This window comes from Pteropus vampyrus, unplaced genomic scaffold, assembly GCF_000151845.1.
Source record: "Pteropus vampyrus isolate Shadow unplaced genomic scaffold, Pvam_2.0 Scaffold54, whole genome shotgun sequence".
NCBI lineage: Eukaryota > Metazoa > Chordata > Mammalia > Chiroptera > Pteropodidae > Pteropus > Pteropus vampyrus.
In genome coordinates, this window is record NW_011888835.1 from 8,106,776 (window position 1) to 8,121,656 (window position 14,881).

The following is a 14,881-nucleotide window of genomic DNA, read 5'->3' on the forward strand; positions in this document are numbered from 1 at the left end:
AGGAAAATAAAGCTATAAAAGAACTTTATCCAACATTACTTGTACATAGTTTTCTAGTGACATTACCTGTGTCAGTATTCTCCATTACAGGATCATAAACTGCTGTATCCTTCACATACGATTGAGGATCAAATTCATGCCATTCCAAAGTGTGTCTTTCCATCAACCAGGCAAACAGAGGAGCAAGCAGTCAAGCCAATATCATCAGTGCAAAGAACTAAGGTAGACAACTAATGGCATCTAGTGACTTCCTGTTGGTGGAAGGCTCAGAGTGGAGGGGAACCCACTTACTTGAGAAATGACATTTAAGTGAAGAAATAATTCTCTTCTAGGAAACTATCACTATTTAGTTGTCTGAAAGCTTTTAAATTTATTAATGATTAGAATGTCAAATCCTAGTTCATTGAAATGTTTAATCCAAAAAGTATAAATAAAACCATATAGACTATAGAACTATACTAAACATAAAAAATAGCACTTTCTTTTGTTCTTGTTTACACTGTGTACACTGGTACATAATAGAAACAAAATTTGAAAGATACAGAAATATACATTTAGGAAAAAAAGAGTGGTCGTTTCAAAATGCTTAAGATGAGGAGAAAATAATGCCTCAAACCACTAGGTTTTTAAAAGTCTGGAATACAAATACATAAAAGAACCTTTTTGTTATAACCAGAAACTTAGTCCCCCCAAAAAGAATGTTCTTTTAAGGAATAGGCCTTCTTGAGTTGTAAACTTTAACACCATTTTGCATGGAAGATCGAGAATGTTTAGTGAGTAATGCACCTATGGTTTGCTTCTCTCCACACAAATCTCTGCGGGAACAATAAAAAAAAAAAGAATAGCATGAATATTTTAGAGAACATAGCATAATATTCACAGTACTAGTTACTTATATCTCTTTCTCCTAAATCCATCTTTCCAACAAGCGTATGTGTGCCTGCGGAAGAGGCAGGGTAGAGAGCAGTTACTACCAAGCCTTAATTGAACTAGGTATATCACATGCGGTATCTTCGACATTCACAAAGAGTATGTGTAATATATTATTTAATCCTACATTAAATGAGTAAACCAAGGCTTGGTAGTAAAAGAGCCAAATTTTGCAGCCACCTCTGTATGACTTCAAAGCCCAGGTTTTTTCATTTTATCACACGGCCTCCAAATTAGAAATACAAGCAATGTGGTACAGGAGGGGTCTAGACTCAGAAATCCTGGATAGTTGGCCACCTGTGTGAGCTTGTCTAGGTTGCCTCCCCTCCTTGAACTTTAGCTTACTCTTCTGTACCCCGCCCTCCCAACAAAAGGATACTATAACTGGAACATAATGGAGGGAAGAAAGGGAGGACATGAACTGAAGAAGGGAGCAAGGGCCAGATCATGTAGGGCCCTGAAGAACATGGGAAGGAGTTGTGATTTAATTCTAAGCATAATAGGAAGCCACTAGGAGGGTTTTAATTAATGGAAAAGCTTAATGTGATCTAAGTTTCAAATAGTGGAGGCAATGAGTTGATGATTATAGAAGCTGGGTAGTGAGTTCATGGAGGGTTCATTATATTATACTGTCACTTCTGAATGTTTAAAATTTCCAAAATAAAAACTTTGGGGGGGAAAAAAAAAGAGAGAGAGAAAGAGGGCAAATAGAAGGAGACCAATTCAGAGTCAAATATGAGATGATCCATCAGAATTTGCTTATAGTTTGAACCAGGGGGTGAGAGAAAAAAAAGACAAGGGTGATTGCTCGAGTTTTTGCCTGAGTAACTGGATTAATGGTAGTGCTGTTAACTGAGATGTGGAAGATGGGGTTAGGACAAGGGGGTATCAACTGTTCTGTTATGAGTATGTTAGGTTTAAAATTCCTATTAGATATCCAAGTGAAAATGTTAGTTAGGCAGCTTGATATAAGAATCTGGAGCTCAGGAAAAAGGTTAAGTATGAAGATAAAATTAGGAAGACACTAAATTTAAATCCGGGTCTAGATGAAGGCACCGAGGGAAGAAATATAAACGGAACAGAAGACGTGTGTCCAAAAACAGTGTCCTGGAACACTCCAACATTTGAAGATTGGGAAGAACAGGGAGACAACAGCAAAAGAGAATAGGAGCCGCCTTGGGGGAGAGGGAGAAAACTGGTATATTTCAAGTATAAAGCGGTTCAGGGCGTCAAATGGTGCCAAGAGGCCAAAAAAACAAGGACAGACAATTGGCTGCTGAATGTAGAAAGATGGATGTCATTGGGTTAAGAAAAGAATAGGAGACAAGCAGAAAGTGAGTACACAAACTTTTAAAAGTTGTCTTGTGAAGAAGAACAGAGGACATGGGGTCCAGTTGGCTGTTACTGTTGTTTTCCAAAGATGAGCAATACTACAGAATATCGTTGATGGGAATAATCCAGTAGACGGGGAGACATTAATAACACGAAAGGAAAGGGATAACAAGATGTAAGCCTTTAAAAGACCAGAAGAGATGGATCCAGTGCAGAAGGAAGACTAACTTGAGAGGACGGTGGTGCATTATACAGGCAGGACTGCAAACACAGTGGGTGCAGACACAAAGAGGCTGGCAGAGTTGGCAGTGGAAAAAAAGATAGTTTTTGTCTGTTTCCATGTCCTCAGGAAACAAGGTCATCAGCTGAGGATGAAGAGGAAATGGGGTGCTGGTGGTATGAAAAGAGAAAAGAGAAGGTAAAGTGAGCTCCAAGGGTAGAAAAGTTTCACAAGGAAATTATGCCTTGCCAGGGGCCCTAAGTACCATTGAAGTTCATAAGTGAGCTTCGCAAGCCCCACGACATATTTTTACCTAGGAAATTTTAGCTGCCCAGGGATAGGCACAAAGTAATCAGAAAGTTGGGTTTAATCTTTGTAGGTTTTTGCCTGGGAGGTTTATGACAGGTTGGAGAGAGAAGGCCAAAGGAGTAGTGCGGAGAGTAAGTTGGAGAGACTGACCAGGGAATCCAATCTCAAGAGAGAGGACTTGAGAGGTGAGACACAGTGAAGAGGTGACAGTATTAGTGGATTTGAGGTCCTATTAGCAGTGGCTTCGGGGCAACTTGTCTTTCTGCAATCTGCAATCTGGCTTCTACCAAAATGTTAAAGCAAGGCAGCAGGAAAGATCAGAAGTGGCATCTGAGAGGGGTGCTGGCATTGGAGTCATAGTGGGGTACATAGTTTGACCATCCCTCTAAGAGTGGCAATTTTGCAGGGAGGAGGGCAGAGAAGTGGTTTTCAGAAGCTGTGCTAAGGAAGAAAGATAACATATACCCAACCTCCAGGATCAGCAGTTGTGGAGAATGATAGAGAAGACAACCATCACTTGAGAAAGTTTCGAAGGAAGCAGACAGTAACACCAAAAAAAAAAAAAGTGTTCTAATAAGAAATCTAAAACCCTACGCCACACTTTATTTTTTTAAAAGAACTCTCAAAATTCATTTTTAATAATTTACTTACTGAATATATGGAGCAATAGCTTCTTCTGTCCACTTCTCCCTTAGAGAGAATAGACTATTAAAACGTTCCTGATTATCCTCAGGTAAATCATCTACTTTTAACAAAAATATGGTTTCTGGTCTCGACTGTCTATCCACCAAGGCTAAACCCTATTAAGAAATGAGAAAAAGGAGAGTTAACGTAATGCTCTAATGTTTAAATATGATTCATTCTTTTAACTTTAGGTTTAGCTTAGCCCAAGGCATTGAGATGCCAGCTTCATGAAACTTACACAAATTACCCAGAGACTTACAATAGCTTTTTTCATTAAAAAACAAAACACCTCCTTTAAACAGTGAATTCTCCTTTTCCCTTCTGCAGGCTGGCGTCTACCATACAATTTATCAACACAGCTCTAGTTTGGTCCCCAATAACCTGTCATTGACAAACCCAGTGGGCTCTTTTCTTGGATTCATCTGGTTAGCTCTGTTTTGTCAATGTTGCCCATTCCTCTTTGAATCTCTATCTGACATCACCGTCCCATTATTTTCCCCCTAACTTCATGTTGCAGTTCCTTGGGCCTCCATCCTGACCCCTGTACTTGTCTCACTGTCACTGTCCTGACTAACCTGTAATTTCAACCACCAATAACTTGCTAATAACTGTAATACTTGTACCTAAACTCAAATCTCTCTTCTGAGCACCCGATCTCTATATCCAAACCTATATATGAACTAATCGTGTTTGTCACCCAAACCTGCTCTAGTCCCACTATCCTAGGAAGCCAGGAAAGCTAGGCATCATCATCGATTTCATTATTCAAACCCCACACTTAAGTGGTCACTACATCCTACACGTTTTAAAGCCTCAACATTTCTCTGTCTATTCTCCATCACCTATTTCTTTGGTCAGTACTCTCTTAGTATTTAAATGTTGAGAGCCTGTATGGTCCTCCTTTTTCATTACCTAGTCAACCTACCTTCCTACCTTCCTTCCTCCCTCCCTCCCTCTGCACTCCTTCCCTCCCTACCTATTGCTAATGTAATAGTGTTCTTTCTAAAAGGCAAAACTCATCAGGTAGCTCTAGATTCTAAGTGGTGTCAATGAATGGCCCCACAGAGCTTTCTAGATAGAGCTGAAATTCCTTACCACAGTCCACAATGTCCCTCACTAACTCATCAGCACCTTTCACTCCAGTCATGCATCCCTACTAACAGTGCCCCAATTTTTATCCCTCCATGCCTTGGAACATGCTCTCTCCGATTCTCATCTCTGCCCTTCCATCTGCAGAATTAAGTTCATCCTTTCCAACTCAACAGCTGAAACATCCATTCCTTCTGAAAAATCATCCTGACCAGATCGATAGCCCCTTTCCTTTGCTCCTATTACAGCTCATGCATGCCCTTCCCATGGCAGGGATTGCCCTACGTTGTAAGAAGAGATTAACACATGTAATGTGCACCCGCCTCCACTGCCAGTCCCCAGGATGAGGACCTTGAGGCACCTCGCGTGATGTTTTCTCTACAATGTCAAGCATGGTGCCTAGTGATAAAAGGAACTTCGTAAATACTAAGCAAATCCTTTCACTTATTTAACAAATACTTACCAGGCATACAATATATGCCAGGCAGTATGCTATATACTGTCAAGCAACAGTGAACAAAATTCTATCGAAGGAGAGAGTGCGGAAATGCATGATTAGACAGTTTTTTCCAAAGCTAAGTGATAAGTGCCATGAAGGAAAAATAGAGGGTACTAAGGAAGAATAAAACAGAAGGCATTGTTTTATAGTGAAGGAGGGACTCCTTGATGAAGTGACTCAAAGATGAGTAGGAGGTGGCCAGGTGAAATTAGGGAGAAGATCATTCCAGAACAAAAAGCCTTGTATGAAGGTCCTAAGGTAAGAGAGAGCTTGATGATTCTGAAAACCTAAAAGAAGGCTGGTATACAGTGAGCAGGAGAGAAAGTTGCAAGAGATGAAGCTATGGAGAAGATTATGAAGCGCTTTGTAGGCCAAGATACAAATTCTTGATTTCATATCTTAAATGCAGTGGGCAACCATTACAGAGATTGAAGAAAGATGCTCAGCTTAGCTGACCAGCATTTTAAAAAGATCATTCTAGTAGCACTGCAGAGAATGGATTGGAGGTGAGCACAATCAAAAGTATAGAAGGCCTGCTTAGGGATGTTGTTGCTACTTAGAGCCAGATGAATATGAGAGTTTGGGCTAAAACAGTGCTGGTAGAAATGGAGAGAAGTGGAATCAAAAGCAATACCCCAGATGGGAACCGGGATTAACTGCAAATGGGCCTGAAGATTCTCACTGAGGTGATTAAAATGTTCCCAAACTAGGCTCCAGCTCTCCATCTTCCCTGGCTGTAACCTGCCCCCCCCGCCCCCTCCCCCGGGGGTACATAACCCATCTTCTAGCTCATAATGTGCTTTTAATAAAAGAATATTTCTCATTTAAAAAAAAGTTCTAAAACTAGACCGTGGTGGCTGTGTAATTCACTAAATTTACCTAAAATCTTTTTTAAAAGTGAACTTTATAATATGTAAATTATTCTTCAAGAAGACGTTGGGTTTTTCTTAAGGATTTTGTGAGATGGATTGAGTGCATAGTCCACTCATAGTGGGTGCCTAGGAAAATAAATACTGGCTCCAAATTCAGTTCCAATACAAGTTTCATTTCACCTAGTAATTAATATTAACCCATGAGTTATGGTGGCGGTCACCATCACTACCTTACCTTAAGCTGGTCAAGCCTAGTTGTCATTCCTTCAGGAACACTCTGTTGCCACACTTCTTGAAACTCAGCGAGATTGAACTTCACTGCATTTTGAAGTAGCATTTGTGCTGTGGCTCTGCATATTTTGTCAGTGCTCAATTCAAAATACACTTCACCTGAGGAAAAGGTACCAGATAGTTTCATATTTTCTTCTTACACTGCTGTTTCTTTTTCCTCCATGCAGTTCACAGAAAATTATATACAACTCATCTCCCACATAACCATGGAGTTATTTTTAACATGAACACACCTCAGAAAGGCACGTTAATTTGAACATACAAGTTAAAATACTTTCCAAATCTTACCTTCCTCTACATATTTTCTCCCGTAACATTCGAGACAGTGTTCGATCATTTTCCTGAAAAATTTTAAACACTCATTTGAAAAGTTATCACATTTTTATGCATTATATGTTCGATACCATTGCTAACTAGAAACTAAGATAGAAATTTGAGATTTGAAATAATAGTATATGATTTGGGTTGCCAAGTAAAACTTTACATTAGGCACTAAGTAAAATATACTGGGAAGCTATTACATGCCAGACTATTATAAAATGGCTTAAACATAATTATATAACCATCACATACATTTATTCACCCTAGTGACCAAAATTCCCAAGTCCTTCTTGGTTATATATTTTTCAAATTTCTATAAGATATCAAAATATAGTCTATACTTATGCCCTGGGTTTAGATCCAACTTGGAATATAATTTTCTTCCCCTTAAGGAAATCTAGAGGGACAGTGATCAACATACTTACTCTGGCTCTAAAGGGCCAAGTTCCTGAAGGCATACATTCAAAGGAACTTTACTAAAAGACCAAGATTCAGAATCCACAAGCTGAGTTACGTGATTCAGAAGTTTCATCTCATAATCAAATTCAAGAATCCTCCAATAACCTACAAATTCCAAAAGTTGTATTTATCAAAGAACATGTTAGGCAAATTAATTGGCTAATAAACTGATAAAGTAGCAGCATGCTCTTGTCCACTGCAAAGCAGGAGACACTTTCTCGCTCTAACGTGGTTCTATTACTACATAATCCAAAGAAAAAGGCCTGTAAAGAGTAGTTAAAGTCACTAGCCACACTCAGATCTTCTCGTGTAAAGATGATCATGTGTAGTCTCTACCCCACACCCAAAAATACAAATATCATCGTCCTTGAGCCCAAAAGATTAAATAAACAATATGCAACGGGGTGAAGATATCCCAAAACTCTTCTTATATAATGTTCAATGTTATCATTATTAATAATAGTAAGCAATGCTACCTCCAATCTCACAGGCATTTAGCACTTGTAATTGGGCCATTAGTTCTTCCTCACTTGCCTGAATTTGATCGAGCAAATCTTCAGTTGTATACTGAAACAAGAAAACGAATCATTTTAATTCCTATGTAGAACATTTTTTTAAGACTTACCGAGTTTGTGGGAGTAAATACATAGACCAGATTAAAGCAACATTCATACACCAGTTCAAATTCTTTTGTTCATGTGTAATGATTACTACATGAAGTCAGTGGATATCACAGAAGAAAATACAAGGGTGAATCTTTGTAATGCTGGATTTAGCAATGACGCCAAATAACACCAAAACATGAGCAACAAAAGAAAAATAGATAAATTGGACTTCATCAAAATGAAAAACTTTTGTAGTTCAAAATATCATCAACACAAAGGGACAAATATTGTAGGATTCCACTTATATGAGATATAAAAGTAGTCAGATCCAGAGACAAAAAGTAGAATAGTGGTGGCCGGAAGCTGCGGGCAGGGGAGACCGGAGAATTAGTGTTTAATGGGTAAAGAGTTGCAGCTTGAGAAGATGAAAACTTTCTGTAGATGGATGGTAGTGATGGTTGCAGAACAATTTTAACGTATTGAATGCCAAAGAACTATACACATATGGTTAAATTGGTAAATTTTATGTTAGATACATTTACAATTTTTAAAAAATTAAGAAAGTGAAAAGACAACCCTGAGAATGGGAGAAAATATTTACATATCACATATCTGATAAGGATCTTGTATTTAGACTATATAAAGAACTCTCTTACAACTAAGTAATAAAACAACCCAATTAAAAATTGAACAAAGGATTTCCTGAATAGACATTCTCCAAAGATATATAGTCAACAAGCACATGAACAGAGGCTCAACATCATTAGTCATTAGGGAAATACACATCAAAACCACAACGCTACCTCTTTAAATCCACTAGGATATAAAAAGACAGATAATAACAAGTGTTGTCAAAGATGTGGAGAAATTGGGACCCTCATACGATGGAATGTAAAATGGTACAGCCACTTCGGAAAACAGTAGAACAGTTCTTTGCAAAGTTATACAGTTACTACATGACCCATCAATTCCACTCTTAGGTATATAACCAAGAGGAATGAATATAGAAATCCACCAGAAACTTGTACATGAATGTTCACAGCAGTGCAAGTCATAATAATTAAAAAGGAAACTACCCAATTGTCCATCAACTGATGAAGGGGTGAATAAAATGTGGTATATCTAAAAAAATAGGGTACTATTCAGCAATAAGAAGGAATAAACTACTGATGCATGCTACGACATGAATGAACCTTGAAAACATCATGCGAAGTCAAAGAAGAAGCCAGTTGGAGGAGGCCACATGTTACATGTTTCTATCATATGAAATGTCCAGAAGAGGCAAATAAATCAGTAGAGACAGAAAATAGATTACAGTTGCCTAAGACTGAGGTGAGAGATGGAAGGAAGGAAAGGTAGGATTAAAAGGTAATAGCTAAAGAGTATGGGGTTTCTTTGGGGGGTGATGAAAACGTTCTAAACTTCATTATGGTGATGATTGTACCACTCTGTGAATGTACTCACAACTGTTGAATTTACAATGAGTGAATTGTTTGATGCATGAATTATCTCTAAATAAAACTGTTCCAAAAAAGAAATTGATCAGTCAATGGAGAAAAAGAGAACTTCTGATACAAATGTGGTCTTCAGAATCAGTAGAGTTCTATAATTTTGAAATTATAAAAGCCTTTTTTTAAATTGGTTTCTAAATATTTTTCCATACTTCTAGGAATTAGTCAATTCTGACATTACAGTAAAAAATACTTTCCATAAAGTATTTATGTAATACATAAATTCCAATACTTATCATAATGCATTTTCTCAAGAGCTCCCAATTATAATTTTCACTAAAAATTTAATTTCTAAAAAATTATAATTGCATAGTTAGAAATGTGAGCTTTCGTCTACACAACCATCACCACGATATATAGGATTTGCTTTAAAATATTCCAGAAAAATAAAAACAAGGTGGGAGGCAGAAGGAGATAGAAGAAAACAAGATTGACAAAGTAGCAATAAATGTTTAACAGAGTAATGAACATATAGGGATCTTTCAACTTTGGGGTATGTTTGAAATTTTCGTAATATAAACAAAAAAGTAAGAATGTCAACATTAAGTGCCTCTAATTATAGTTCTATTTTTGAAATTCCAAATTAAACAATGAAAATAATAGTCTTACTTTTGAGCAATTTGAATTCTCTTCTTTTTCACTGTCAGGTCCTTCGTAGGTATTCTCCATCAAAAGTCTCTTCAGCTTCTTTAATTTTGGTCTACATCTTCTTAACTCCCAATAATTATTAGAAAAGCCAAAGATCTAGAAATTATAAGTATATATTACATAAATATATATAAATTATATATAGAAATTATAAATATAAATATCTATAAATTATAAACATAAATATAAACATTTAGGGTCCACTCTAAAAGAAAATTTCATACAAAATTTCAAACAACCCATCTACCCTCAAGAAGAAGCAAGGAGAGACCTGTCTTCTGTTTTCTGTTGGGAAGGCACCCACATCTATCCAGCCATCTCAAGCCAATAGATGGGTATCTTCAGGAAACATCTTTTCAAAGCCCAATTAAGAAGATGCTGCCAACACAGTGAAAACCAATAACTGAGCTCTATATCTCAACTGTACTCTGGAAACTAGAGTATACCTAGAAAGAATGACCAAGATGGTGACAGTTCTACAAACCAGGCAGAAATAACTGAAAATGAGTATTTTTAGGCTGAAGAACAGAAAAGAGACATTATCACAGCCTTCAAATAACAAAAAGATGTTAAAAGGAAGAAGGATTATCCTTGTTGCTCATGATGTCAAAATTAAGCAGAAGTTAAGGGAGAGAGACTTCTATTCAATGCAGGATTTTCCTTACTACCTAGAATTGCAGCTAATTCCTTATTGGACTTGTAACAGTGAGAAGCCTACCGCTCAAAGAAATCGAGCTAATAGTGGCTAAATGATGGATAAATATGATTTCCCTCTCTATCTCCAGAACTTGTCTAGTGTCTAGCATTTAGTAGGTGCCCAATAAGAGCTATTTAGTAGGTGCCCAATAAGAGCTGCCCATGAAAGGAGGAAAAGCTGAACTTATTTATCTCTGGAGTACCTTCCAATTCTAAAATGGAAGGTCAGGGGATGCTTCTACTCTCAAACCAGTATAAAGCTTGATTGACAAAACAAGGCCCAGAACCAGATGGAGATGCTGCTAAATGTAAGGCCTTCAAAAGAGGAGCATAAGGACCAAACAATAAAGATTGATTTTTAGCCATTGTCCACAAACCGGCAGCCTGCCGGTTATATCCAGCACACAGACGTTGGTGTGTGCTTTTGTATTAGGACAAAGGGAGGTTTAGCATAGAGTTTAAATTAGTGGCCGACATCGAAAAATTAAGAGATTTTTTACTTCCAAAGTCTAAATTTCAAGCTTTATTTGGAAAAAAGAAATCAGAAGATCTGGTAAGACTGGGTCTGCTTTCTCAAAAGGCCAAGTGGCCACCCACCTACGGGGGGCTTGTGCTCTCCCAGTTGCCACACACCCCACCATCCCTATTACTCTTGAAACTGGGTATCCACACCATTCATCAAAGCCAGCCTGCTTTGTTCATGTGTACTCCTTACGTAGCCCTAGTAGGCATCCGAAGTGCAATTAGATTAAAATTTTGGTTAGTATATCTTTGCTAAGTGTTACTCAATCTCAGTACATAGAATTCCCATGAGGACTCAAAGGTACTCACAGATACTGTTATACCTTCACAAAAACACCTACGTAACAAGTGATGAAAAAATATTTTACAAAAGAATGAAATGCCAATGTTTCTAGTTAATTACAATGAAAGACATAACCCTACAAAAACCAAACTACAATGTTTATTGAAAGATCTTCTGTTCTTGCAACATCCTATAAATCACTGAGACTTCCAAGTATTTTCCCTTATTTCTATTCTAATTGTTTTTACAAAAGAAGTTGGCCTGAAGTCATTCTGACAGAATTAAGGGCTGTGCTTTGATTGTTATATGTGTAACAATCTAGCCAGGATGGAGACTTTTGTTTATCTGTCATCAGTAATCTCTAAAAAAATTAAGAATTTGTTATACATGTCTATAGATAGTAAAGAACTAAACCAACTTCGAAGGAGACAAACACATTTCCCTCGAAAACTCAAAAGTTCTTCATTTCTCTACCTTATAAATATTACTGAATGCACTAGTTATGGTTTGGAGGAGTTTCCTTTCAAAACATTTCCACAGAAAAACTTACCCAAAACAGGTAAAGCTTTTAGAATGAGTCACCTAATAGCAAACTTTCTACATTACAAAAAATGATCAACTCGTCTGGGACTTAAACATTAAATTAGGAAAACGAAGACAACTTCACAAGACTACGAACAAAATAATGCTGAGAAATTTCAAATTTCATTAGAGAACTTTTCAGATCTCCTATGATTATACATTTCATACTTGACGTTTTTAATTAAAGGCAAAATTAGAATATGTATAGTCATTCTCATACTTATACAAATCGGGAGACCAAAAAACAGTACCTCGGTGTGAATAATGTTACAGTGTGTTTCTTCCATCTTCAGCTGGTCTGGAGTTTTACAACCAGGAATTAAAAGCAACATATTGGAAGTGTCTGCTATCTTCAAGTCATATGTTTTGTCTTTACTACACAGCACAGCCGGCTCGTCTTTATCACCACGAATCACAAGACTGTAGGAAAATGGGAAAATACATGGTTTCTTGAAATGCCAAAGGACATCTTCATTATAAAGTTCCAAAATCTTCTAGGCTGGTAGAATTTAAAATTAAGTCTTGAGGCTATATCTGGCCCCTGCTCTCATAGTCCTTGCTCAACGACAGACTCCCCAGAGCAAGAACTGGACTAAGTGACAGGGCTCACTAAGGAAAAATAACAGGGGCGAGAGTCAAAGAACCCAAATGTCACCACATGGCATCTTTGTGCAAACTGCTGGGAAGAGCACAAGACAAAGCATACAGAAGCTTCAGTAGAGATGTCGCATTTTTCTAAAACATGCAAAAACAGTACTTTCCAAACTTATGTGTATGCATCTTAGCAAATCTTGTTAAAAAGCAGATGGGGATTCAGCAGCTCGGGGATGGGGCCCTGGATTCTGCATTTCTAACAAGCTCTCAGATGATGATCATGTTGCTGGTCCTAGTTCCCATCTGAGTGGTCCTTCTTGTTTTGTTCTGAGAATCCCCCAACAATCAAAGGAGCACATCCTGGCCTAATCATCAGCTATGTTGCAAAGAAACTGGGACCTTATGAAAAGGTTGCAATGCTTAATGAAAAATATGAAGAAGATATGTTTAAAAATTGGTCTAACTGAAGGCTCTGACAAAGAGTCACAGGTGGGGCAAAAAAAAGAATGACCAAAGACAACGATGATGAGGTGACAAGAAAGTTGGTTCTAGCAATTTTCTTTGTCTATAACACCTTTAACCCTTCTGTACACAATTCATTTCTTTTAAATAAATGATATTTAAAAACCTAAAATAGAAGGCTGTGTAAAAGTTTTTTAAAACTAAGCCTTCATTTAAATGAAAAGAATAAAAGGATTTTTATTAGCTTCCTGGTGCTGATAACGTTTAATATTCCCCAGTCCCCACTCTTTAACATTTATTTCTCTGTTGCACTATCGCTGCTTTGAAATATTTTGTTTAGAACTACCCCTCCACACGCACAAAAAAAAAAAAAAAAAAGAAAAAATTTAAACACACATTTCCAGGTCTTCTGGTTTTTGCCAGCTAGATTAACTATAACTGGGCAAGGAGAAGGTCCTCCCACCTGAAGTCCTTTCTCAAATCCCCGCCTACTCAGATGGGACGAAAATCCACAAGTAAAGTTCTCCTTCAGTTCCCTTACAGACACTTGGAGCTAGCATCTGAAGACGGGCCAGTGAACTATAATACTGTTTGATGGGGAAAGTATGAAAACTGAAAGACAGCCCAAAGGATTCCATTGAAAGGAACCTACGAGAGAACAAACCACCTAATAAAATAAAACACAAGTGGTGGAGGAACCGACAGTCCTAATTTCCAGGAGCTGGGACTACACAGTTGAGAGCGAGTCTTTAAACTTCTTTGATTTTGTTTTTTAATCCACGGTCTTTCAGCAAATAGGTAGCTGACCTTAGATTAGAAACTGCTTCAGATCCCCAGTCGGTGACCCCACGCAGGTCTGTGTTTTTGAGGGCCTTCTACAATCACCAAGTCTGTAAAATGGCTTTAAACGTATTCCCTACAGTGCTACCCATTGTCAGGGTAAAATAAATCTGAAAAGGCAAGAAGAGCTGTATAAATACTAGCTAGATATTTCTGTTAGATTTTCAGGTAGAATGACCAAGAGTACTGTGCAGCCCCTGGCGTCACTGTTAACGTCTTCAAACCTTCACCGAGGTTCTATTTCCTGACCTGTTTGCGCTGACACAGAACTCCGAGATTGGCTGGAGCGGTCCCAAAGCCTCCCTCAGTCCAGCTAACTGGACGGCCTGGCGGTGGCGCGGAATCCTAGGGCAAAGGCAGCGAGCTGGGGATCAGGCCACCAGGCTGCTGTGAGCCCCCTGTCGAATCAATGCACCCCTCTGGCCCAGTCTCCTCAAACTGCGTTTCCCTGCCGGGAAATCAGAAGGTGGCCGGCACGAAGCTGGAGGCGCGGCCGCCCCCGCTCACCTGCGTCCCGCCTCCACCTGCTGGCACAGCGCGGGCTCCAGCTCCAGCAGGCAGAAGTCGCCGGCGGCGGCGGCGCTGGCCCCGGGGCCGAAGCCCAGGCAGTGCGCGGCCGGCAGCAGCTCGGCGCGGTTCAGTTTGGCGACCTGCAGGGTCGCGTCCACCTCCTCGCGGGTCCTCCTCATCGCTGCGTGGGGTCACGGGGCTTAGGTTTAGGGCGCGAGAACCAAGCTCCCGTAGCTCCCAGGGCCCTGCGATAGGTACACGGAGCCGAAAAGATGTTTCTAAAGCGCGCCAAGGCGGCTGGGCGCGTGTTTCCGGGGCGGAGCGCGCCGCGGGCGCGTCCCCGGAAGGGCCACATCTGGCGGGGAGCGCCGGCCCGCAACTGCGTCTCCGCACAACGAGCGGCGGCGGCTGGAAGGAAACCCGCGTTCCCCCGGCGGTAGCTGCGGAAGATCCGAGCCGCGACCCCGTGGGGCGCCACGCGGAACCCTCACCCACCCGTCCCGCTGCCCGTCCCGCTGGTTTCCCGCCAATACCCCCATTTTGTCGCTATCAGAATAGTCTCATCTTCTGCCAGTGGCACGCCTTGTGATAGGCATTTTGCATGCATAATCTCACAGGCCCC

At 39.4% G+C, this 14,881-nt stretch overlaps 1 protein-coding gene across 2 annotated transcripts; it reads right to left on the minus strand.

Annotated features, from left to right (window-relative positions):
• Nucleotides 1–345: 345 nt before the first annotated feature.
• On the minus strand, nucleotides 346–14,576 carry DSCC1 (DNA replication and sister chromatid cohesion 1). 2 transcript variants are annotated; one of them, XM_011360384.2, is made up of 9 exons: nucleotides 14,257–14,574; nucleotides 12,105–12,273; nucleotides 9,732–9,866; nucleotides 7,483–7,573; nucleotides 6,973–7,111; nucleotides 6,515–6,567; nucleotides 6,171–6,325; nucleotides 3,443–3,591; nucleotides 346–815 (listed from the first exon to the last, which is right to left on the minus strand). In XM_011360384.2, exons 1-9 carry the CDS (start codon nucleotides 14,436–14,438, stop codon nucleotides 707–709), a joined length of 1,182 nt encoding a protein of 393 aa, XP_011358686.1. In that variant the 5' UTR covers nucleotides 14,439–14,574; the 3' UTR covers nucleotides 346–706. The 2 variants fall into 2 exon arrangements, with proteins under 2 accessions (XP_011358686.1, XP_023386561.1); XM_023530793.1 differs by lacking the exon at nucleotides 3,443–3,591 and having other exon boundaries at nucleotides 14,257–14,576.
• Between the last annotated feature and the right edge of the window lie 305 nt (nucleotides 14,577–14,881).

Bases quoted from the DNA above. Each gene is read 5' to 3' on its own strand.
- DSCC1 (XM_011360384.2), bottom strand. From the start codon at position 14,438: ATGAGGAGGACCCGCGAGGAGGTGGACGCGACCCTGCAGGTCGCCAAA. The intron at 3,592-6,170 runs GTAAGGTAGTGA...ATTTCTTAATAG, and splicing joins CTAGGCTTGACCAGCTTAAG to GGTTTAGCCTTGGTGGATAG. The intron at 816-3,442 runs GTAAGTAAATTA...TTGTTCCCGCAG, and splicing joins GCTATTGCTCCATATATTCA to AGATTTGTGTGGAGAGAAGC.